We start from the raw sequence: 27,286 nt of genomic DNA, 5'->3' as shown, positions 1-27,286 counted from the left end.
ATTTCAGCCCAGTTAAACACTGTGTTTTGAATCTTCTAAAGTATATAACCTTTTCCTCTGTGCTCTGAAACACGCTGAGTGTTGTATTGTTACTTTGTCCAGGAAGAGCGACTTAGAATTTTTGGTAGTGTTTATAAATATCTGCAATTTTTATTTTGTTTTTGGTACATCCTTTGTTGGTATTTTTGTCCTGGCATTTCATATCAGAACACAAAACACAAGAAGAACACTTGGCTTACACCAGTGCTGTCCTGACCTCTCAAGCAGCAACAAAAAGTATGATTCATATGCACTATTATTAAGCAACGTCCCTGTGTTCAAGGAGGGAACCCCCTTTTTTTTATCCATATAAAGTAAATTCAAAGCAGGAGAGAGCAGTTCAGTGGGGACATGGGAGTCTAACGAGTTTATTTTCCTGTGTTATTGTTCATTGCAATTAAGTCCAACAAAAAGAACAGTGCTAAACATTATACCTTTGATACTATTCTTCTTTTGACTTTGGGTTAGTAAAATGACAGATGGCATGTAGTTGGGCTCTTTGTTTTGTGGGGTTTTTTTTTGGTAGAGATGCATGTAAATAAGCTGTATAAGGAAGACAATAATCTCCTCTTGTGTCAAGTAAAAAATATTGAATCATTAAAAAAATAAAATTCATAAAAGAGAAAAAAATAATATAGAAAGAAATTAAATTACCACTGTTAGGACCCATTTCTATAAGACATATATGTGAAGACTAGAAGAAGACCATGTCTGAAGCTTCGTGAGTTTGTACCATGAAACAGGAATTTACAGATGTTACAAAATGTGACAGAAGTATATTGACTTTTTCTTCACTCTAAAGTGTTCTCTAGGGGAGCTGGCTGCTTGGTCTGAGGGTTTCTCCTGGTGGAGAAGGATCTTCTCCTCAGCTACAGGAGATAGGTCCTTCTTGCTTAGGTGAGACAGTTAAACTGTTCAGAGTAGATGTGTCGGGCCCAAGCTTTGTTGCTCTTCCAGAGCTAAATGTTTGTTGTTCTGCTGCTGGATCCTTTGTATCTGCTCGAGTCAGTGCTCTCCATGACTTTTTCTCTAGAGCATAGCAAGGTGTTCTCTTTGCTCCACCCAGCACAACATGCTGCCTTTTCAGCTTTTCTTAATATACAAAATAAAATTTATTGCTCTCAGATTTGTTTTGCCCACGTCAAAACATTTTTCGCAGTTCTTAAAATTATACATCAAGTTTTGATAATACCTTGTTGCTTTATTGTTTTAGTTTTACACTTTATTTTACTCTTACTTATGGACTTCAACTGAACATTTGCGATATCAGTGCTGGTAGTTTCTGTTTTCTAGTATTTCTGATGAAGCCATGCTGACTACTCTTGATGATTTCCTCCTCCGTAATTTGGCTGGAAATGGTTTCCAGGATTACCTGCTCCATCACCTTCCCATGGATGTCGGTGAGGCTGATCAACCTGTAGTTGTTTGTGTCTTCCTTCTTGCCCTTCTTGAAGAGGAACATGACATTTGCTTTCCTCCAGTATTTGGGCACTTACCCTCCATCACCATGATCAATCAAGATTATTGAGAGTGGACTTGCAGTGATACCTGACAGGTCACTCAGCACCAGCTCCAGTTTAGGCTTAGATATGACCAGTTTGCTGAAGTATTTTCAGACCTGAAGATACATCTTTCTTACTCCGGCCTTACATCCTGGTCTCTTGGACATGGCTTCCTGAAGGCTGCTCTTACTAGAAAAGACTGAGACAAAGACATTCAGTACTTGCACAGACATTTCCATGTGTCACGTGCTGTATCCTCATTATAAAGTCCATCATATGGACTTTATATTTCGTATATATATGGACTACATATTTCAGCACTTACTGTGGCAAGTTGTAATTGCTAATATGCTGTATACAACATACTTATTCTTCATACATACAACTTCTTATTCAGGGTTCAGCCAGACTACTCCTCAGTTGGCTGTTGTCTACCTGATTGGTAAGGAATTGCTCCAGTCTTTTAGTCTCTCTCTTTTATACAATATTCAAAGGCAACTCTCCCTTACACTCACTTTCTTCTCTCTAAATTTCTGTAACGAGGCCAAGTTTATCTCTGCTATTTCTGAACTTAGATTTTAATATATGCTTTTATCATTAGAAAGTTGATTGGTTTCCTCACGTTACCTATAGTTGGCATCAATGAATGCGCCGTGTACATTTGTTTGATCACAAATAGTTGGTATTAATGAGTATACCATGGAGGTTTTGTTTGCTTGAAAATAGTGTAGCCTTCTTGTGTGGAATTTTTGTCATTTTTTTTTGTTTTATTAATGAAGAGCGAATAATGTACAATTTCTAGTAAAAATTTGCAGTGAGGAAGTAAAAGTAAATATATTAATTGTGACTCCAAACAAACAAATTTAAAATAATCAGATTTTCAGAAAAGATAGTGATTTTAAAGCTCACCACTGGGACAAAGGCAAGATGGTGAATAGCGTTGGTAGCATGGAGTGAAGGTTATGGCTACTGAGGCAGAAGGAGAACCCAATGGAGAGAGATATATTCATAGGTTGGAACAAAAAGGTTCCCATTCCAACTTGGAAAATCATGATGTGATACCTTGCAGGTCCCACAGCAAGTGTGTTTAACAAATCCTTCACTTCAGAGTGCTACTGTGTGACTGGAAAATAATATACTAAATGTAATACAGAGTGATTAATGGGTGCAGGCCTGTTAATTCAGTCTCCGAAGCATGTAAGAGTTTAGAAAAAAAAATTATCAAAAGACCTAGTGATAAATGAAGTGCAGAATGAGACTCGGGTGTGTTTATACTCAGATCATGCCAGACTAGTCTGATAGTTTTCTTTGATGAGATAAATGCAGTAAAATACATGATATGTCACGTAATTAGTAAAATAATAATGGGGGACAATTAGCCCAAGAACTCGGGTGTGGGAAGAGGCAGACTAGTGGGAAAAGACATCTATGGGAGGGTGGAGAAAGAAGAGAGGGATTTATTATATATTAGAAGTATTTGCGTGGTATGTACAGAGATAAGAAAACTGTTGGATGAGAATCTTGTGAGACCTCTGCAGCTCTTCTCCACCCAGCCCTGAGCACTTGTTTTCACGAGGAACAGGGTCAAAGTAGCACCAGGATAGAGATGGATGGTGAAACTGGTGCACAAGCTGCAAAGCCTTTTGCACGAGGACAGGTTTTCACACTTGTGAGCGTGCATTTCACAGTGCACGGAGAAACAACATAAATTGATCCAGGCAGAAGCTGTATTCACGGAGCTAAACTGCTTTTGCTGTCCAGCCCGGCTTAGGCATCTCTACAGAACACTATGCTATGCAGCTTATTTAACCTTGAAAAATGAAATCTAAGGGACAATACTACTGCTTTCCGTGAATCCATGATTGTGCAAACCCCGAGGAGGAGGAAATCGTCTACAAACTGAGAGGCTTCCAGCAGAAGAGCAGATATAAATTGACCATGAGTAAGCTCAGGCTGGAAAGCAGGAGGTGGCTCTGGACCAGGGTGACATTCTGAGACAGCCTGCTGCTTGGAAACAGTGGTACAAGAATGCTCCTCTTCGTACAGGAACGTACAGTTTTGTAAATCATCTGGTTTTACTCACTGACAGTTTGGTGCTGATGACTTAGGCTGAAAACCCAGGTGCTAATTTCCTTCAATAATTGTTGTAGAGTGACAAAGGATTCGCAGTATCCTTTAATTAACCGAGTAAATGACTGTGAGGTGGGAACCCTGTCAAAGATCTTTTTGCCCTTTGAGACAAGTGTATCAGTTTATTGTCTTTTATTTTTTTTACCTTTTTTTAATTTTAAATTTTGTAAAGAGGAATCTTGAATGTGGCACAGAATTATCACACACAAATTCACAAAATTAGCAGCCTGCTGCTTGCGTGATGTAAGTCACTTGTTATCCCTTAAATCGTTTTGGGTCAAGACTGATCACCTTGGCAAGTAACAGGAAGAAGAATTATGTTATAATCTTGACATATAACCAAATGGCAGGTTACAAAGATTGTTTAAAAAGCAGTATTTAAAATCATACAGTCTCTGTAAACAAAGCTCTGAACAATTGATATCAAAAGGAACACATCCAATATAGATATATTTTAATGGCCTAAGAAGAAACAACTTATCAAAATGTATAGTACATAATTTGCTTATTAAAGAATAGGTTCATTATTACAGAAGATTTCACACTACAGCTAAAAACTAAGCAAAGTACAGAAGACATGAGGCAGTTAAGTCTAAGGAACAATTTATTTGGAAGGTGCTTTTTTTGTGTGTTTCCCTACCTGCCTCAGATATTATGGGGGAAAGGTCTGTTCAGTGGCCCGCACTCTGTGTGTTTCTATTAAATTGCTTTTCAAGGTGTAAGTGCCAAAGTAGCCAGCATTTGTCAGAACAGCAGAGGTATTGTCTCTTGTCCCAACATTTCAAAATATGGTCTGCCATCTGTTTTTGGTGTTATAATCCAACTCGCATTTGTATCTTCTACCGAAGGTGCAAAATAACTACTTGCAAATAACGTATACATGTTTCTTTGCCTCTTTTACCTTTCTGCTCTTTTTTTGAGTCTAAAACACTCTAATATCACTAATCACAATCAATTCTTAGATGAGTGATTACTTCAGCTGAATAGCTGCTTTACTTCTTGAACAGAAGTCAGTAGCCTGAAAAGTAGGCATTTTTAGCAAATATTTGGACTTTCCTCGTGGTTTTGGTTGGAAAACTGTTGACATAGTGAGATCCTTCTCTTTTTTAATGTATAGAATTTTCTTGAGACACAGGAAAAGGTAATGACAGTTTATTTAATTAGAGATGCAAGACACTTTTAAGCCAACATGCACTCCAGAAGGTGCTAAAAACATGTTTCCAGGACTAGACCAGTCTGCCTGTATTTTCATCCCTCGTTTTTCTCTATCTCTAGCCTGTCTATGCTCGACATATACACAAGCCCTCAGAGATCAAAAGGTGGCAACGCCTCTGCACCAGATGTGTGTTGTATTTGCTTAAGTTTTAGGGAGAAACTGCTGGCACTGTTAGAGGTGGCTGGTGCTACTGAGTTGTTTACACAAACATTTCTTGTGTTTATCCCTCATGGAAGGCAGCTCTTGCAGACATATTTCAAGTATGTTCGACCCTCTCCAGACAATGGAATTTGTTTTATCAGCGTCAGAATTTGGCAAATAGAAGTCTATATTAAACTGTGTATTAACCTGAATGGTTATGTGGCCATGATTAGATTCCAATTCTCAGCAGAAGAGTGATGATCCCAACATAAAGTACCAGAAGTGCATTTTTTGCTTTAGATAATGAAATGCATCTCATAATTGCTTTTATCAAGTTGTTAATGCAGTTGCTTGTTCTTATTCTTCCATTCCATGGTGAGATAACATTATCTGTCTGTCAATACTCAGACCCTGCCTTTATAAGAATTATTATTTGTAGTAAAGAGACTGCGTAAGAGTTATCCAATTCCATACATGTGTTTTCATTGTAAATACAATGTCCAGGTGTATGCCAAATCACTTGGTATACTAAAACTTCCTTCCATACCCAATCTTCTCATTTTATGAATGTCAAATCAATCTGCACAGTCCATGAATTGCTATTACTAAGAAGCCAACATGCTGTTAGTCAAATTAGTACATTGCTTGTGAAGTAAAGAAGTCATCAGTTACTGCAGGTTTTCAGTAGGTAAATTAGGCCTTTCTTTATATGGACACTTTAATTCTTCAGTGAAATCTGCTTGTAGAACTATTTCCTCTGCAAAGAAATTCACAGAAAATAGAGCTAAATGTTTCCGAGTTGTGTTTTAATTTTCAATGTTATATTGAAATTGTTTGTCAGTGTCCATTGCAGTTGGAACTGGAATACCTTTGTTCCTTAGACAATGCATTGGCTACTTATCTGTTCGATATATAATCCTTTGGCATTTGGTATGTCTGTGGAAAAAAACATCTGCCTTGTGAGTGTGAAATCCTGGACTGCTCTTGATCAACAGTATTGCTCTCCTATGTGATGGGGTATAATATTGCTACTCATCTGACAGTCTGAAGACAATAAATGCCTCTTGAGTCTGTTGATAAAATTCCTGGCCTCACTGAAATCAGGAGGTAACATTTCCTTTTATTTTATGGAGGAAAACCTCCACCCTCAGATACAAAACCAGTGTCTAATGTTGCATGGCAGTGAGTCTGGGGAACAGTATTAAACCATAAATATTAAATGTCCCAATAGTCTTTTCGCATATGGATGTAATGGATCCTAGGTTGCCTGCAAAAACTTTAAAGCCAGTTTTGTGGCCAACAGTGCTAAAGAGTCACATCTTTTGGCCTAATATTAAACATCCAAGATATCTCTCCCAAGTCTCTGGAACAGTAACTGAATGTATGTTTTACTTCCAAACAGAATTAGATCAATTTTGTTTAATTCTAATGTGCATGTATTCATATTTTTCCCTGCAGATTTCATTTCTGGCCTCTGCTTACATGAGCCAACATCTCTCGGAGGAAAGCTGCTCTGCCCTTGCCTCTGTTACCCATTACCTTTACCTCTGCCAGTTCAGCTGGATGCTTATTCAGGTTGGTCTCAGTCTTTTTCAGCTTCTGTAAAAGTAACTGGTAGTTGGAATGTGTTTCTGTTATATTGTAGTATATGTATCTCTGAAAATCAATGCTACTAGAGAGTGAAAACATTAGATGGTCTTTATTAAACCTAGAGTGTCACAGCTCCAGGGGTAAATATTTGAACCCTGCAAAGACTTTTCCATTAATATCCATTACAAGTGTGTGAGAATTCCCACATCTCACTTCATCCTGTAAAAATTACTGTCTGAAAACACAGAATAAATGGTTTTATTACAGTTAAGACCTTTCCTCAGCATCTCTTATTTGGTCTTTTGAAACAGTCTCTTACAGGTGAAATGTAAGTGTAAACTACACTGTAATTTTTTTAGCCAGTAACATTTTATTTATTAGACTTGTATGATATGACAAACATACCTTCATAAGTTTGCATTAAAATGAGGAGTATATATATTCATAAATACTACCAGAATTTTCATAAGATCATAGAATCACTTTGGTTGGGAAATGACCTTTAAGGTCATCAAGTCCAACCATTAACCCAACCCTACCAAGTCCAACTCTAAATCATGTCCCAGAGAATGTCATCTCCGTGTCTGTTCAACTCCTCCAGGGATGGTGACTCCATCACTGCCCTGGGCAGCCTGTTCCAATGCCCCACAGCCCTTTGGGGAAGAAATTGTTCCCCACATCCAACCTCAGCCTCCCCTGGCGCAACTTGAGGCCGTTTCCTCTGCTCCTGGCGCGTGTTCCTGGGGAGCAGAGCCCGACCCCCCTGGCTCCAAGCTCCTTTCAGGCAGTTCAGAGATCAGAAGTTCTCCCCTCAGCTCCTGTTCTCCAGCTGAACCCCCAGGTCCCTCAGCCCCTCCATCACACTTGTGCTCCAGACCCGTCACCAGCTCCGTTGCTCTTTTGGCACATTATGTAACAGTAAATGCTGTAAAAAACAGTTGAACTAGTGTGGGAGACCATGAGCAATCAAATTTGTTTGGGGAAATTACCAGTTGTAATTTAGTCAAAATAGCAAGCTGTGAGGTTATTTGGAAAATACATTATCATGCCCTCATCTAGAAGTGTATATTTATCACTAAGGCAAGAATTATGCCATTAATTTGTCTATTATTTTAAGTGTATTTGTCCATAGCACATTTATTGTAACACGCAGCTTTATATATGCAGCTCCACACATTACCATACAAATCCTCCAATATGCGGGTTGTTGGACCAAACCAGGAATTGCAAATTAAATTGAATTTAAACACAGCTTTGTGTCCCGGTGACATACAGGTGGTATCTGGCATTTTTTCTGGGATGATGCCAGGTTCACTTTCATTGAGAACCCTCACAGTCTCTCTAACAGGTCCACTCTGCTTGTGGTCTTCACAAGCTACAAGTAGACGTTGTGTCACATACGCTGCTGCCACAGCCGCTCATGAAAATGGAGCAAAGAGACCTAAATTGCTCTATCTCTTGTCATACTAGTAATCTTTTTAGTCTTGTTGTTTTTCACTAGTTTATACAGTTAGAAAGATAGAATATTCTCTCCAGTGGATGTTACTTTCTACTGTCTCAGTACAGAAATTTTCCTGTTGTACTTGTCCTAGCTTGGCTTATGACTTTCTCTTAGGTTAACTAACCTAAATTATTTTGACCTGTAAATTATCATCTTCCCAGCTGCTCATTCACTTCTTTCCTAAGTTGCTTCAGATCTCTTGAACATTTGTTGTTATGGACAGGCAAAACAATACTTATAAGTTGCTATTTTAGTAAGATATCTCATGTTTTGAGTGCTCAGTTTTTGAGAATGTGTTGTCTTCCCATCTTACACATTTTACATATTAGGTTGCAAATGGATTCTCATTTCAAAAGCTTAGTCTTATTCAAGGATTAATCACTTACAATAACAAAAAATTGTATAACTGTTGACCATTGGCCATTTTTATGCCCGTAGTTGAAATCCTTTGTAATTTTTGTCAGAGTAAACTTTGGCCAAGTCCCAAGAACTTGCATCTCCCATTGCATTTAGTGGAACCTCAGGCTTGTGTGTTCATCATGAAGACCCTTCATGAAAGCCTGAAGAGACCAAGGTGCTTAAGATAGAATACAAATAAATGAATAATGAAAGACCCAAAAGCAAAGAAATCACCTGAAACATAGATCAGCCTAGCCCTCAGGTACAATTTGCTCCTCTAGATTGAGAAAACGTTCTCAATTTATATATCTCATTGCAGAAGGGAGAAGCAATGCCAGGGCACTCAGCGACATCTCTGAGCTCTAATTGGTCCCCATGACAACATTAGCAAGGGAAAATCAAACTGATTTGGGAACTCTAGATGACACTGTTGTCTAAATGGCAGATTTAAGTGCCTCAGAAATGAGTGTCAATATTTCTCAGCATGCTATGCTTAATACACATGACTTGATTTGGAAGGCAAAATTAATAATGTATTTATACTTAAATACTTCTGTCTGAGAAACAGCAAAAGTATGCACAGATTCTGTGTCACTTGTGCAGCCGCTCTGCCCTCTGTGAGGCTGTATAGCGTAATGCATATGTTTTTACAGTAACTCACATTATACAAATCTGCTAGCGTCAGTCTTCATCGCTGCATACAGAAGTGGGTGAGTGTGACAACCAAGTGTGCAGCTATGTGCAGATACGTGGAACTGGAACATCCAGAACATCCAGACAATTTTAAGTGCTCAAAAGATGGTGGAGCAACATTTCCAGAAAGCAAAAGTCTATAGGAAAACATGGATTTAACAGTACCTTTCAAGCTATAGATTCAGATCTGTAGTTCACACCACAGTTCTTTACTTTCCAGACTTTAGGACAATTTCCTTACTTTTTTGTCCTAGTCTTTCCATGTTCTACATATTACCAGGTATAGTAATTATACTTAGCATTTTGTCATATTTTACCAGTGGTTGCAACAACTAAATCTATAGCTTCATATTCTACTTCTTTTTCCATTTTTTCGGTTCTCATATTTGTAGGCTTATGTTCAGTATTAGTATTTATACTACATACATAGCTACTACCCTCTTGTTGGCTGAAATGTGGGAACAGAAAGGACCTCAGAGACCACCCGGTCCATTTTTTGAGTCAGAACAAAGGCCACATCAAGTCATCCTTGTTTGTCTGAGTGTTCCTGTCCCTTTATAGCACATCATCTTGTTTCTTGGCTTTTGTAGGGAGATTTTTGTAAGCTGCAGAATGTTGATGACATTATCCAGTTCTTTAAGGATGAGGCTTTATTGACTGCAGAAGAAAATGAATAAGTAAGGTACACATCGTGCCTGCAAAGTGAACTTAGCCTGAAATATTTGCCTTATACTAACGTCTGAAATTCAGAAGTCTTCATCCTGATAAATATGCCTACATAGAAATGTATGTTGCCTGTAATTTCAAAGGCAATCTGCACTTTTATGTTAGGAGGACAAGCTAAAGATGCCTTTTGATATTCTGTTGTCCTTCCCATGGCAAATCTGTAGTATATGACAACCATTTATCAGGAAAAATAGTTTTCTTCTCTTAGCATTTTCTAACCTGTTACCAAAAATAATTAAAATGTTACCAAAAAAAGTTAAAAGTCATCTTTTGAGGAAAAAAAATAGAATAGTGTGGTTCTCAACTGCCAATTCTGACATAGAGTAAAATTTGGGGAAAAATTGGAGTTTTTGTACTTTTTCGAGCCATTGCTGCAGTGGAGTAAATCAACAGTAAAAGTGGCAGTTCAATAAGCAAACCAGAGTAGATTCCATGAGCTTGCTCTCACCCATACGTGAATCCTCCTCCTTTGTGAATTTAATGGCACCTTAAATTTTCTGTAAATTTATTGTGGACTTGTAAAACAAGTACTCATGATAAGTGTAATGCTTATTTTTAAGAGTGATTTATGAATTTGTAAAAGCATGCAGCCATGCTGAAAATGAAAGCTATGGCCATTCCTAAAAACAAGGAAGAAGGGAAACAGAACTTTTCCCAGAAAGTTGGGAAAGGCTTTATTTAAAGTATTTTGCTAATGTTTACCACGTATCCACAGATTATCACTAAAGGCAAGTTAACAGATAAATAAAGAAATAAAAGAAACCCACAATCCACCCTGATTCTGCAAAGGTAATTTCAATTTATTGCCTCATTATAAAACAAAACACTGAAGTTCACGTTGTCTCATTAGGGTGTTATTTGAATATGTAATTGTTTTGCATGCTGCATCAGAACAATCACAGCTTGTACATTTGTTCTTCCACCTGAGAAGCTGCGAAATGGACTGTACGTTTTATTCTTCTGTAGGACTGGTTATTGTTGCAGCATGGCAACAGGAAAAGATTTGCTAAATATAGCTCCACTATTTGTATTTCCTTGATTAAGTTTTGGGACATCAAAAAGGGTTGAAGACGAGAACTTATAATTATGAAGACAGAAATGTGACTGCTCAGCACATGGAGAACTATCCAAACCCCCTCACATCTTTGCAGCAGCACTGCTGTTGAAGTATTAAATGTGATAAATGAGGTGAGATAGGTAAACACGCCTAAACAAACACAGAGCAAGGACATGAGGTACAATTTCTTAGAAAGCAATCTCAGCTGGGTGACTGAGAACAATGTTCACCAGGTTGTCGGAATTAGTGGAACCAACACTCCCTGAGCATAATGGCATAAATCAGTCCAAGGATTTTGCTGTCTGGAACTGCTTGCGGTGAAGCGCAGCCTAGTCAGGACTACAAGGGCGTGTAATTTGAGGAACTTTTATTGGCATAAGGTGACAAACAGAATCTTGAATGGGTTTTCAATCCCCTCTAAAAGTTAAGAAAGAAAAGGAGGTTATAACAGAACAACCAAATCTTTCCACAAACTGTAGATAATTTTTTTTCCAAATGCCACTTTCATCTGTTTAATGTTTTCTTCCTATGAATGTCCAACAACGGAATTAATAGTTTTTCTGTGTTCCTTCAGCCTACACAGGACAGTTACAATTACATGGTAGGATTTTTCCTGTGTACTTTTAAGGAAAACAAACTTTGCCTTTGTTCACATAGCACCAATCACCAAATGAAAATAAAGAAGGCCATAATAATTGCTACTTAATTAATATAATTAAATCCACTGGACATATTAATAAAATATCATTCTCTAAGGGAGCATTTAAAGTGCTTACTAAACTAACAATGTTTTTGAAAACGAGTTTTTAGCATATGCAATGTGCTTTATGATTCATGATAGAAAGTATTGTATGTTCGTGCTATATAAATCACAAAAATAACACTTTAATAATAATTAACTGATGAGACCTACATGAAGAATCCACAAACCACCAATTAAGCAATTGATTGTGAAAACATAGTCTGAACAAACTGGTAGACAAACCCTTGCCTGAGGGTAATCAAAATTTCACAAACAAAATTAATCTCTTTGCAATTGTCTTGTCACTGTATATGGACTTTACCTAACAACTGGCAGCTGCAAATTAAGCATAGAAATCAACATTAATGTATGAAATCCCTGTGTAGACAATGGAAGGAGATGAATATTATTGGGTAAGGATGAACTAGTGCCTGAAGATCTCTGTCCTCTCTTTGCTGGCTGTCAACACAGGCTAGAGGCACAAGCTTCAATTAGATGCCCCCTAGACAGACTAAGACAAAATTAATCCCTTATTCACCCCATACAAAAGGCCAGAAATAATTATATAACGTGCAGGGTTGTAGCTGTGAAAAGGAGGACGTGAAGAAATGTTTTGCAAATCATATTTGTACTATGATTAGTTAAGGTGTTTATTAGAAAGAAGTCATCTGTGTGGACGTGCATAAAAAAAATGCTGAGCACATAGGGAAGTGTTTCTACTATTAACGTCTTAAAGAAAATGCAAAGATCCAAGCAAAACTACAAGTATTTTGTTTTACTTGAAGAGTTTCCTTACTCATACTGACAATTCTTTTCAGAGATTTCAGCTAATCCACATCTTCATTTTGATTCATGTGTGGTTTTAAATACTTATGCGACTTGATGATGAGTTGAACATAAGAAGACCAATTGTTGTAGAGATGTGTGTGAATTTACATTCACTTATTTGCATTTTTTTCTCAAAATATTGCACAAATATTACATAAAATCATGGAACCACTGAAGCTGCAGGGGCATCTTGAGACTGTCTAGTCCTGGATCAAGCAGGGTCAGCTAGGCCTGGACTATGTTCAGTTTTGGTTAAAGACAGAAACTCCACAACCTCTCTGGACAGCTTGGCCCGGTGTTCACCAGCCAGCGAGACGTGGACAGGCTGGAGAGTTGAATAGGGAAAAATCTAATGAAATATAACAAGGGAAAGTGTAGAGTCTTGAATCTGGGCAGGAACAACCCCAGGTTCCAGTATGAGTTGGGGAATGACCTATTAGAGAGCAGTGTAGGGGAAGGGGACCTGGGGGTCCTGGGGACAGCAGGATGACCATGAGCCAGCATTGGGCCCTTGTGGCCAGGAAGCCAATGGGACCTGGGGTGGGTTAGAAGGGGGTGGTCAGTAGGTCAGAGAGGTTCTCCTGCCCCTCTGCTCTGCCCTGGGGAGACCACACCTGGAATCTTGTGTCCAGCTGTGGCCCCTCAGTTCCAGCAGGACAGGGAACTGCTGGAGAGAGTCCAGCGCAGCCACCAAGATGCTGAAGGGAGTGGAGCATCTCCCGTGTGAGGAAAGGCTGAGGGAGCTGGGGCTCTGGAGCTGGACAAGAGGACACTGAGGGGTGACCTTATTAATGTTTACAAATATATAAAGGGGCAGTGTCAGGAGGATGGAGCCAGGCTTTTCTGGTGACAACCAGTGATAGGACAAGGGGCAATGGGTGCAAACTGGAACACAGGAGGTTCCACTTAAATCTGAGAAGAAACTTCTTCCCAGTGAGGGTGGCAGAGCCTGGCCCAGGCTGCCCAGGGGGGTTGTGGAGTCTCCTTCTGTGCAGACATTCCAACCCGCCTGGACACCTTCCTGTGTAACCTCATCTGGGTGTTCCTGCTCCATGGGGGGATTGCACTGGATGAGCTTTCCAGGTCCCTTCCAACCCCTGACATTCTGGGATTCTGTGACCACCCCTACAGTAAAAAAAAGCTTTTTGTTGTGTTCAGATGCCATTTAATGTATATTAATTTATACCCATTGCCACTTGTCCTGCCATTGAGCACCAGTGAGGAGAGTCTGTCACCCTCTTCATCACTCCCTCCCGCCAGTTATTTATAATATACTAATGGGTAAGATCCCTGTGAGCCTTTTCTTCTCCAGGCTGAACAGTCCCAGGTGCCTCAACCTCTTAGAAGAGATGCTCAGGCCTATTGATCATCTTCATGGTCATTTGCTGGACTCACTCCATGTCTTTGTTCTACTGGTGAGCCCAGAACAGAACCACAATCAGAACCACTGAAGGAGGTTTGTGCATTTCATACAAGAAGATATATAGAGGTGAACAACAGCACAGAAAGATTCAGCACAGATCACATTTAGCAATATTTTCTGTGAGTCTTTCATGTGAAGCAATGGAAATCCAAGAAGAAAACTTATTTTTGCACTGCAAAAACAGTGTTTTGTGCTAAATGGGGTGTCCCTTCCTCTCCAATAGTCTAATCCCAAATCTAACAGTTACATAAATACACATACTTCTTTTATAATCAGCCTCTTTTGATCACTTAAGAAAAGAAAATGAGAGCAAAATATTTATGTTGAAAAATGTTTATATATACACATACGCTGGGACAGAAATATGCTGTATTATGACATTCAGAGTGATTTGTTTCTTGGGATAGCTAATCATCCACCAAGTCTACTGATTAACATTCTGCATTATTCTTCAGGCTGTTAATTTCTGGTACGTCCTGGTGATGAACGACGAACACACAGAACGGCGCTATCTGCTTTACTTCCTTTTGAGTTGGGGGCTTCCAGCTTTTGTTGTGATCCTGCTTTTAATTATACTGAGAGGAATTTACCACCACAGCACAGCACAGATTTATGGCCTTGTCTACAGCGATCTGTAAGTTTTCCTTCAGAAAAGCATGAGCTAGCTATTGTACTCTCTATGCTGTTTTATATTTAATTTACTTGCATGTGCAGAAGGGGATCTGCATACAGCCACATGCAGTAAGGGGCAGGGGGATTCCTCATTTGGTGGAGATGAAGCAAGTGTGTCACCCATAGGCAATGCAACATTTTCCGTGTAACTGGGCTTTGCTCCAGCTTCTCCACAGTTCTATCCTGGGCTGAGCATTGGCAGAGCCATCTCAAGCATGTCTGCTTTGTGGGTAAATTATTTATCCTTTTCTGAGACCGTGTAATTCCAGGATGAAGGACAGAAATGGATGCTGCTGCGTAAGTGAGCAGAAGAGCATGTTTTCCTTCCATTTCCTTTCTGTGTTTGAAAAAATGCAGCACCAAACCAAGCCTTAAAGCCATGTATCTTAAATTATTAAATATATTCCCTGCTAAACAACGTTACTACATTAACATGTCAAACATATTTCCTCAAGTGTTTCTCTTGGAATATTACAGTATCACAGTATCACAGTATGTTTGGGATTGGAAGGGACCTCAAAAGATCATCTAGTCCAATCCCCCTGCTGGAGCAGGAACGCCTAGGTGAGGTTGCACAGGAACATGTCCAGGTGGGTCTTGAATGTCTCCAGAGAAGGAGACTCCACAACCCCCCTGGGCAGCCTGTTCCATTGCTCTGTCACCCTTACTGAGAAGAAGTTTTTTCTCAAATTTAAGTGGAACCTCTTGTGTTCCAGCTTGATCCCATTACCCCTTGTCCTATCATTGTTTGCCAACGAGAAGAGCCTGGCTCCATCCTCATGGCACTCACTCTTTATATATTTATAAACATTAATAAGGTCACCCCTCAGTCTCCTCTTCTCCAAACTAAAGAGTCCCAGCTCCCTCAGCCTTTCTTCATAAGGGAGGTGCTCCACTCCCTTAATCATCTTGGTTGCCCTACGCTGGACCCTCTCCAGCAGTTCCCTGTCCTTCTTGAACTGAGGGGCCCAGAACTGGACACAATATTCCAGATGGGGTCTCACCAGGGCAGAGTAGAGGGGAAGGAGGACCTCTCTCGATCTACTAACCACCCCCTTTGTAATACATCCCAGGATGCCATTGGCCTTCCTGGCCACAAGGGCACAGTGCTGGCTCATGGTCATCCTGTTGTCCACCAGGATCCCCAGGTCCCTTTCCCCTACACTGCTCTCTAATATGTAATTTCCCAACCTATACTGGAACCTGGGGTTGTTCCTGCCCAGATGCAGGACTCTACACTTTTCCTTGTTAAATTTCATTAGGTTATTCCCCGCCCAACTCTCCAGCCTGTCCAGGTCTCTGATGGCAGCACAGCCTTCTGGCGTGCCAGCCACTCCTCCCAGCTTAGTGTCATCAGCAAACTTGCTGATAGTGCACTCTATTCCCTCGTCTAAGTCGTTAATGAATATATTGAATAATACTGGCCCCAGTACTGACCTCTGAGGCACTCCACTAGATACTGGTCTCCAACTAGACTCCGCACCATTGACTACCACTCTCTGGCTTCTCTCCTTAAGCCAGTTTGTAACCCACCTCACTACTCTATTGTCTAGACCACACCTCCGCAACTTAGCAACTAGGATGCTGTGGGAGACTGTGTCAAAGGCTTTACTGAAGTCAAAGTTGGACAGAATATGTTCCAAACTGTTCCCAATTTGAGCATTGGTGTAATTCCAATAATTAACACAGCCTTTTCAAAGCTCTATATGACCTCAGAAAACTATCATAATTAAAATAATACATCTTCATATAACATGAGACATTTAAGTGGAAAGATACATAGATAAATATTTTTGTTCTCCTTCCCTACCTCTTTCACTCTGATCCCTTTTCTGGCAAAGCTAATCTATGATAATAGCTATTCTAACATATGAGGCTATTATGATTATTCACTATGTGTCATAATTACATGTTTCATGAGTGGAGAAGAGTAAGCACACAACTTCTTTTTAAAATAATGGAATAATGTACAACTTATTTTTATGAAAGGTTCTTGTGAGGGTTCTTAGAGCAGACCCAAAACAGGAGAATATCCATCTTTCTTTAATAAGAGAGGAAGATTGAATGTGCATCATTCCATTATAGCTGAACAAGATTCTGTAAAGTGTTATTTTGTCATACAAAGGGAAATACGGTGAGAAGTAGTTACTGGAATTCAGTATCTGTGTGTCTGAGTATATGCATATAAATGTATATGTGCACTCCTCAATATTACTTTTATGCGCATATGTATCCAGCGCATGATAAGCAGGGATACCTGATTTAGATCTAAATGAGCTACTCTGGGTGCTAGAAGCTGTTTAGCTGTGTCAGCCAAGGTTTAGTCCCACATTAATAGACAGCAGCACTCAGAAAAGTATCTGAGGTCCCCAATGATCAGATAATATCTGATTTTAATGCCACATCAGAGAGTGCTACATAGCTCTATAACATTCCATAAACATAGATATTTCTTCACAGAACATGACGAACAAGAGTATTGTATTTTTCTGCACGGCAAAATGCTTCTCTCTGCACAATAAACGCAAGAAGTGTGCGTAGCATAATCAAGTCTGATTGCAATCAGACAGTGGATGATATCATTATGCAGTGATCCACGGTTTCACAGTGGTTTTCTTTTGATGTCCATGCCCCATTCTTTCAAAAACAAGCAAAAATCCCTAAGTTCTGATGAAATCATTAAGTAGAGGAAAATAACTCAGTCCAACTCATTTGCCTGAATTAAATATAAAACCTTTCCAGCATCTTATTAAAGTGGGCAAATGCCAGAAATCATCCCAAGCTTAGCAAGTGTGCAGCTTATTCCAGCTCAATGTAAGGATATATCTACAAGGATTTTCATAAATGTCGTTGATGCTAATTCCTAATTTCAAGAACACTTTAAAAGTTGCTCTTAATTATACAAAGAAGGTAGGAAGGATGAGAGACTGAACTACACCACTTGGTTTCTTTTCTCCAGACCATTACATACCAACTTCAGAAACAGCCTCAGAAATAGCTTGAGAATAACAAGGAGCTGATTTCACGTGAGAGCTGGAAGACTGGTTAAAATAATGAAATCAGTGAAGCTTGTTATCTTAGCTCTCTCCTAAGTGATCACTCCTTCAGGCAACACATTTTTGCATTACTGTCATGTTTGACCAGCAGTTTTCTTCCCAACCAGAATACCATGAGCACAATTAATAGCCGAAGGGATGGCTATGCTGAAAGAACTTCATTTTGTGCTTGCACTGAACAAAAGATGATTTGAGCTGTCTCAGATTTTGTGCTTCAAAAGAAGTATTGTGACAGGATCTTCCCTCAGCTATGACAAATTCTGCACACAAATGCATAAGTTTTGTACAATAGCTCCCATAACTTGTCACAGTATAAAACTAACAAGGCGCTGTGGTGATAAGAGTAGTGTACATGTTGCCGATTACTTCCATAATTAGCGGAGTTTACACATGGCGTAAACAGTGCACTCTTTGGCATTATGTGAAATTTTTTATGATACTGGTAAGTTTGTCTGTATTGGTTTTATTTATTTTTTTTTTTTAATTTTTATTTTTGAGATCGTAGCTCCATGATGTGTGAAAGAACTGGCTGCTAAGAACGGGCTCATTTACTCTTCCCTTTGCTAATTCCCACATTGCACATCTGGAGAGGTTTTCACCTCCGTTTGAATAGGACCAGAAAGGTTGTTGATGAGAGGCACGTTGGCATTACTTGAATGAAAGAAATTATGATATAGGCATTTGTGTGGGATGGGTTTGAATGGAGGAAGGGTGGCCTGTTTGGATATCTGTAAAGAAAAATGTGGAGGTTCTGTGAATATGTGATACAACACCTTTACTAAGAAAAGTAATGATTTAATCTCCTCTTAAGATTGTGCATTAGTATTCCTGTTTTAAAAAATAATATCAAGTTATTTCAGATGCAGGTGTCTATAACTGCACCTCTGCTTAATTTCTTTGTGTCATAACCCTTGGCTCAGCCATGTAATGAAAATTCAAAGTAGGGGCATTCTCTGCACGCATCTGACTTGTAGAAGGAACTTGGATATTTTTTTTGCCATCTATCCTGTTTTTTTTTTCCTTTTTGTTTTATCGTGAAAGTCTTTCCTGAATGTTTGTCCCTGTTTGTGAGTGAAATCTCTGATGTGTCTTTACGTTTCACGTACATTGTGCACCCTGGTCTCTTTAAACCGTGCTCTAAATTTCATATCCTTGCTTGAGAATTGCCACAATGGATGAGACATTATAATTTCTTAATGATAAGAGGCAGATGTCAGCCCCTATCAACTGGCTAATAACTGAAATGTGAATTAAGCTCTGAACGAGATGGTTTGAAATAACTTTTTAAAAAGTATATTATCCTTTTATATTTCTGAGTTTCTGTGTTGTGCAGGCAATTTTTCAACCCCGTGGGAATTTCCTGTAATCTCTGTCTAAAATATCTCCTAATGACATAGATTCTGCTATTGAGGTACATGCTGTTTTAAAAAAGTATTTCCTTTTGTCATTTCTTATTACATTGGATGTCACCATGACTTTGTATTGTGACATAAGAAGAGACCACAGGATAACCTTTCTCTTCAATTTTTTTTTTATCTTCCCATATGATTGTCTCTTTCAGGACTATAAACCAAACCCTTAATCTATATTTCTGTACAAGAATTGTTAATGCCTCTGCACACTTTAGCACTCTTCTTCTGTTTTTGAGAAGACTTACGAACAGATGAGTTTGCAACAAGCAGGAGTTCAGTTTAAAATCAAATTCCAAAGCTCACTGTGGTTCCCAGACTTCAGACAGTTCAACATTTGCTGTTGTCCTGGTTTATTTGGCCAGCCAGTCATGGCCTCATTTCTGAAAATCTTTTAACTAATGTTCTCAAAGTGAGTGTAATTTTAGCAGTATGTTTAAACTGAGTAGCGTATTTCTAATAGGTCTCTTAAAGTACAAAGAGTTCACCAAGTGAAGAGGAAAACATTTGGAGGCAAATCAAAACTATAAATATTGGCAAAGAGATGTAAAGTGCAATGGGTATGTGAAGAGATGAAGAATTACATAAAATCACGCTCCCACCAGTTTCATCCTGGTTTCATTGGTGGTTACTTTGAATAAAAATATCAGCAATATGTGTCTACTACATATATTTAGAGGGCTTGCATCACAGGGGATATACAGACTGCAAACAGTTCTGGAAACCAACCAGACATAGAAGTAAAACCTCAAACTGGTGAATGACTTGAGACTGGTTTTGTGTTCATGGCACCTCTCACACTTACAAAATACAGAAGCAAACAAAAGAACTTCAGAAATGTGAATCCTTGAAAATAAAGTAGCCTTCCAATTTCTCATATAACTCTGAAAATTTAATTGTCCACACTGGCATACAAGTGAAAATTCAACATTTTATTAGGTCAGTGGAATGACACCCATTCTCACGTTTTTTCCTTAATGTGTCTGTTTCTGAGATCTGAGGCCAGAATTATTTAATTACAATTATCAGTTTTTCTTTGCAAATGTGAGTTTAAAGGTTAATTATGCTGCGTTCACTGGACTTGTACCCCAGACATTGTCCAGAGGTATAATAGACGTTAGAAAAAGACTGTACTATAAAATTGGCCAGAATCACAGCTCAGTGGAGCTTGAACTTCTAACTCACTTGGGTAGGTTGCAAAGTCTTCCCTACAATGACATTAAAGTATGTTCTTATAAACTTGAGCAATACTCTTGTTGCAGCACTAAGCTTCAAATCTGACTAGACCTTCTTGAAACTAAACTCACCCAAGAAGGCCAAAGTACTGTTTTGATTAGAGTATAAACTAAAACAAGTAACCTTTGAAATGGAAAAAAAAAAATGAAAATCATTTGACATGACAGAATACAAATTTTGAAGTTTATAAACAAATCTCTCCCTGCCCATTGTGTCCTTGCAAGGGCTGGTTAAGTTGCTTTTCAAGCACATTTTTGGTCAAGCTGTAGCCAAGCTTTAGCCTCGCTTTTTAAAATGAAGCAAACTGTACAGTTTCTTCTAGTTCCCAGAAAGCTTTTTTCAGTCATTTCTGAGACCTGACTGTCTGCTCCTTGCACTTTTAAGAGCTCTTTTCCCTCTGACAATCCCTCCAGGATTTGGAAATGTCTCTTTTTTAGCAGTATCATTTATCTGTCCAAAGGAAGAATGATCTCCCCCTCTACATCAGTATATCCCTCCTGATTTGTTCATTTTCCTCTTTAAGTTCTCCTGTAGCAAACAATCTGAGCACAGGAGAATCACATGTACCATTACAATACTTTAAAATTATAGAAATATCCTTGTATTTGATTTCAGTGATTGCGATATGATAACATCTAGCAGCAGAAAAAAGGCTAAGTTAAATTTCTCATAAATATATATTCTTCCTACCATATGGCATCTGTGAGAAATAATGAAAAAAAAAAAAAGATTGTACAAGAAAATTGCTTTCTGAAGAAAACAAATGCTTCAGTGTCCTGTACAGTCTAGCTTGGGGCAAAGGCTTTTCCAGCAGTCAGTGGGCCTGTGACTGCAGCCACATCCAGGGAACAGAACACAAGTCTGCAGAAACCTGGAAATTATTATTTTTTTTTTTGGTGACTAAGAGTTATGACTCTTCCTGTTACAGAATCACAAAATCACAGAATCCCAAAATGTCAGGGGTTGGAAGGGACCTGGAAAGCCCATCCAGTGCAATCCCCCCATGGAGCAGAAACACCCAGATGAGGTTACACAGGAAGGTGTCCAGGCGGGTTGGAATGTCTGCACAGAAGGAGACTCCACAACCTCCCTGGGCAGCCTGGGCCAGGCTCTGACACCCTCACTAGGAACACGTTTCCTCTCAAATTTAAGTGGAACCTCCTGTGTTCCAGTTTGTACCCATTACCCCTTGTCCTGTCACTGGTTGTCACCAGCAGAGCCTGGCTCCATCCTCCTGACACTGCCCCTTTCCATATTGATCCCCAGGAATGAGTCCCCCCTCAGTGTCCTCTTGTCCAGCTCCAGAGCCCCAGCTCCCTCAGCCTTTCCTCACATGGGAGATACTCCACTCCCTGCAGCATCTTTGTTGCTCACATCGCAGTTTCTCTGAATCAGGCTCTTATACATGAGTGTGACATGGGGCACAAATTAATGTCTAGGATCCATGGCCAACACTATTTGGAAAAAGAAGCTTCACAGAGATGCATTCCAGTACCAGCTGCATATTGACGGGTCAAGGGCACTTTGTGCATCCTTAGAGGAGCAGGAGTCAGACCTGATTTCAGACAAAACAAGCAGTGCAGTTGCTGCCGGAATGCTTGTTTTCCTTGAGCCCTGCTGTGTTGGAACCCAAGCTAGTGATAAAACAGAAGTGTGGACACAACTAAGATACTGTCCTAACTGTCGATTTGTTAAACATCTCTATGCTGAGAGCTGTACCATACACAAAAATATAGTCTACAATTCCAAAGATACTCCCGTGTGATGGAGAACAAATGTGGAAAGGTAGCAGATTCCCGTCACTTCTGAGTGTACTGAAGAAGTGAAGGTTTGAAAGATGCACAAATTTGTAAGTTATTACGCGTATTTGGTGTTACACAAAGTGCATGGAAGTTGCAGGAGATGACACATGTTTACTTTAAAGTCTGGCTAGGACTGGAAGTTTGAATGATAAAGCCCGTAAGTTTTAACTCATAAGGATAGGTGGGAGGATGAGAGCAGTCTAGGCTCAGGGCTCAACCTGAACAAAAACATAAAACATGATAATTTGTAATGTCTTGTCTAAGTACTTCTCCAAGTTTCATTTGTTTTGATGCTGTTTTAAGGATAAAACCTTTCTGAAGCATCTTTCCAGACTCTACTTTTTGTTAAGTTTTATTTCAAGGGCCATGGCACTCACAGTTTCCAATTATTTACTGGCTGAACTTACAAGGAGTCCCCTGTAAACCTTAATTATTTGTTACAGGTGGAGTCATGTTTTGTCTTAAACCCCACACCTGCCAGTGAACCCAGTCAGACAAAATAGTGGGATCTGCTTTGAGTCTCCCCAAGTTGCACGACTCTTTCACTACTGATGCACATTCTGGGCACAGATCCCAAAAACGGAGCCCTCTTTCTTAAACACAAGGGCTTGTGACACTACAAATAACAGGAACTTTTTTACCTCCAGTGAACATTTGGATGAAGTCTCTTGTGTCCTTCTACCTCTATTATTTCAATAGTGCTGAATTTAGCCCTGAACCTTAGAACAACATACTTGAAACACCAGACTTTTACAGGCAGGAATAGCTAAGAAAATAGCTAAGAATAGCCAGAAAAAAAGCGTTCGGGGATTGTAATTGAACTATCAGACGTGCTAAGAGGAAGAGGTTTTTACGTGGCGAATGGAAGTGGAATTCCCATCCCCTAACGCTTGAGCTTTATACTCTGCACGGACTTGGAAGTGTCTCCAAGCCTGGTCCTCCCACTCCAGCTTCTGCTTCCTATTATCCCAATTTTTCCACCTCTCTTCTCCTCAGTTCACTGGCAGATCACCTAGGGTTTCAAAGCTTTTGCAAACCACAGTTGCCAGATCTCAGCGCAGAATGGTGCTTGGACATCTGGATATGAGGCCAAATGCTGCGTGAACTGCTCAGGTGAACCAGTGGGGAAGAAAATAAAAAACCTGCATTTTTCACTGGCCGATTTCTCACCTTTCACTGTTTTGCCCTTCTCAGCAGGTTAAATTAGCCCATGCTGAGCTCTTTGTTACTGTAAGAGAAATGACACAGTCTCCCGCAGCATCCTCACAGCTAACCTGAGGGAGTGCGGTCTGGATGAGCGGGTAGTGAGATGGACTGTGAACTGGATAAAGGGAAGAAGCCAGAGAGTCGTGGTCAATGGGGCAGAGTCCAGTTGAGGCCTGGATCCAGTGCAGTGCCTCAGGTGGCAGTGCTGGTGCCGGTATTGTTCGATATATATCCAATGATTTGGATGAGGGAACAGAGTGACTGTCAGCAAGTTTGCTGATGACACCGAGCTGGGAGGAGTGGGTGACACTGGAAGCTGTGCTGCCATCAGAGACCTGGACAGGATGGAGAGTTGGGCAGGGAAAAGTTTAATGAAATATAACAAGGGAAAGTGTAGAGTCTTGAATCTGGGCAGGAACAGCCCCAGGTTCCAGTGTAAGTTGGGGAATGACCTGTTGGAGAGTAGTGTAGGGGAAAGGGACCTGGGGGTCCTGGAGACAGCAGGATGACCATGAGCCAGCACTGGGCCCTTGTGGCCAGGAAGCCAATGGGACCTGGGGTGGGTTAGAAGGGGGTGGTCAGTAGGTCAGAGAGGTTCTCCTGCCCCTCTGCTCTGCCCTGGGGAGACCACACCTGGAATCTTGTGTCCAGCTGTGGCCCCTCAGTTCCAGCAGGACAGGGAACTGCTGGAGAGAGTCCAGCGCAGCCACCAAGATGCTGAAGGGAGTGGAGCATCTCCCGTGTGAGGAAAGGCTGAGGGAGCTGGGGCTCTGGAGCTGGACAAGAGGACACTGAGGGGGGACTCATTCCTGGGGATCAATATGGAAAGGAGGAGTGTCAGGAGGATGGAGCCAGGCTCTTCTGGTGACAACCAGTGACAGGACAAGGGGCAATGGGTGCAAACTGGAACACAGGAGGTTCCACTTAAATTTGAGAAGAAACTTGTTCCTGATGAGGGTGTCAGAGCCTGGCCCAGGCTGCCCAGGGGGGTTGTGGAGTCTCCTTCTGTGCAGACATTCCAACCCGCCTGGACACCTTCCTGTGTAACCTCATCTGGGTGTTCCTGCTCCATGGGGGGATTGCACTGGATGAGATTTCCAGGGCCCTTCAACCCCTCACATTCTGGGATTCTGTGATTCTGTGAACCAGAGCTACTTGGGTTATGTCTGCACTGCACCACTATATGCACATTCCTACAGATCTCCCTCTCTCTCCCTCTCCCGCTCTCTCTATCCTGAGGAAATTACTCTACTTCCCCGACCTATACCAACAGTTAAGAGAGTTCAAAATTTGTGCTTTTTGTATTCTGTACTTGCGCTTCATTTTCTAAACTCCCGCATTATTTCCAAGGAAGCTGCCTAATGTGCTACCCACTGCTAAGGATTATTTAAAAACATTTCACTGCTAAATGTGATGGCTTTAATTACCTTTTATTTATCCCTCATTGCCAACATATGTTTTCAGTGGAGGAAAATAGTTGGAGGCATGGGTTGTGTGCTTTTTTGTAGCTTGGCAAATGTTTATGATTAATGCTAAGCAAATGTTAGCACATCAGAGACAGACATAATCACTGCATTGTGCTTTTAAATAATTAAAATAAAATGGCTGATTTGGGTGATGGAATTTTGAAAAGTGAAATAGAGGAAAATATTTGTTGCTAATGTAAAATCCCCAGCAACTCTTAGGCTCTGACACGCCAAGGCAATCTTAAAGGGTTGTAAGGATAAGTTGTTATAGGTGAAAGCCACACCCACAAATGACCTTGGGACCTGATGCTTCAAACAAGTTCAGATCAGGGGATTTATGTGATGAAGCAAAACTCCAGAGATGTATCTGAATCCTGCATAGGACTATGGCAAGGGCACCAGAGGGACAAGTGCTCGCATCCCTGCCACCGGCAGCTTTTAAAAGCTTCACATTTCCTTTCAGGTTCTGCAAGAAATAAGCAAGATAGTCCCTCCTACTTTATGGTCTTTAATTAGCAGAACACTGCCTACTGCTACTAAAAAAAAACCTCATTCTTGGTTTGTCTGTTTTCCAACAGCTTAGAAAAGGCTTTATCCAGTGTGCTAGAATATAACAGGAAATGCTAGAATAAGAAATAGTGAGATCAATACGAGTAACTGGCTCTGACTTCTTCATTGCCAGAAACATTGCCAGTATATACATCTAACCTCTAGTATTTGATCTTCCTAAAAAGAGTGCTGAGGTACGTCTGAGAAAAGGGAACGCAGCTTTAGCAGCTTGATTTGTACTTGCATTATTAAATTTATTTGTCAATATGGCTCATGCAGAAGCAGTATGTCTAATAGAGAGCCTGCACTAGAACAAGTTGTAGTGTGTGCTTGTCCTGGACATTCATTGTGTTACAATAAAACATGCAGATTAAAAAAGATGTGCACGATAAATACTGTTTTGAAGTGGGGATAAAAAATTTTGCATGACATTTTTTCTGTTCTACATGCCAAAGGGCAGGACTGTGAGCCTTATTTAGGTCTGACAATTTGCACGTGGAAACATCTTTTTTAGCTGTATTTGTAAAATCCTTGTTTTGATGAATGAATAGAAAAAGTAAGCTAATTAGGAATGTCTGTCCTAAAAGCTAGTACAAGGGAAATATATATTCATCAATTACTTGGATGAGGGAACAGAGTGCACTATCAGCAAGTTTGCTGATGACACTGAGCTGGGAGGAGTGGGTGACACTGGAAGCTGTGCTGCCATCAGAGACCTGGACAGGCTGGAGAGCTGGGCGGGGAAACATTTAATGAAATATAACAAGGTAAAATGTAGAGTCTTGAATCTGGGCAGGAACAGCCCCAGGTTCCAGTGTAAGTTGGGGACTGACCTATTAGAGAGCAGTGTAGGGGAAAGGGACCTGGGGGTCCTGGGGACAGCAGGGTGACCATGAGCCAGCACTGGGCCCTTGTGGCCAGGAAGCCAATGGTACCTGGGGTGGATTAGAAGGGGGTGATCAGTAGGTCAGAGAGGTTCTCCTGCCCCTCTGCTCTGCCCTGGGGAGACCACACCTGGAATCTTGTGTCCAGTTGTGGCCCCTCAGTTCCAGCAGGACAGGGAACTGCTGCAGAGAGTCCAGCGCAGCCACCAAGATGCTGAAGGGAGTGGAGCATCTCCCGTGTGAGGAAAGGCTGAGGGAGCTGGGGCTCTGGAGCTGGACAAGAGGACACTGAGGGGTGAACTCATTAATGTTTACAGATGTATAAAGGGTGAGTGTCAGGAGGATGGAGTCAGGCTGTTCTCGATGACAGCCAGTGACAGGACAAGGGGCAATGGGTGCAAACTGGAACACAGGAGGTTCCACTTAAATATGAGAAGCAACTTGTTTGGGGTGAGGGTGTCAGAGCCTGGCCCAGGCTGCCCAGGGGGATGTGGAGTCTCCTTCTGTGCAGACATTCCAACCTGCCTGGACACCTTCCTGTGTAACCTCATCTGGGTGTTCCTGCTCCATGGGGGGATTGCACTGGATGAGCTTTCCAAGGCCCTTCAACCCCTGATATTCTGGGATTCTGTGATTCTGTGTTTTTCTTGAATGTGAGAAATATTGAATAGTAAAAAACAAAAATACCCCATAATAATAGATTATTTTTTCAAAGCCATTTATGATGACTGATACGCATGAGGAAGAAACCTTAGATATAAACAGGAACAAAATAATTAACTTAAATCAGGCAGATAATTCCTTTTATATTTTTAAAATTACAGTGTTAGCAAGAACCCTACTCCAGGAGATTTCAAGCTGGTTTCTAACAGCTTGTTTTGCTGGTCAAATGCTGAGGAGTACAAGTTTCTGGGACTTCTAGGACAATATACTTGGGACTCCAGAGCTTCCAGTGCCTTGGAAGCCTAAACTGTATTAATGGTTTTTATTCTTTGCTTTCACAGGAGGGGTAAAAAAAA

General features: G+C 40.4%; 1 protein-coding gene across 1 annotated transcript in view; it reads left to right on the top strand.

Moving 5' to 3' along the window:
• ADGRV1 (adhesion G protein-coupled receptor V1) overlaps positions 1–27,286 on the top strand; it is a gene marked incomplete at both ends in the record, with an annotated part of 263,072 nt that overhangs the window by 166,009 nt on the left and 69,777 nt on the right. Inside the window, 2 exons of the mRNA XM_080362309.1 lie at positions 6,487–6,603; positions 14,443–14,621. Of these exons, the coding sequence (XP_080218435.1) occupies positions 6,487–6,603; positions 14,443–14,621 (296 nt within the window). The remainder of the gene's footprint in view (positions 1–6,486; positions 6,604–14,442; positions 14,622–27,286) is intronic.

The sequence above is a fragment of the Nesoenas mayeri genome, assembly GCF_963082525.1.
Source record: "Nesoenas mayeri genome assembly, chromosome: Z".
Taxonomy (NCBI): Eukaryota; Metazoa; Chordata; class Aves; order Columbiformes; family Columbidae; genus Nesoenas; species Nesoenas mayeri.
The sequence above is the reverse complement of the archived record's forward strand: the minus strand, read 5'-3'. Positions and strand labels throughout refer to the sequence as shown.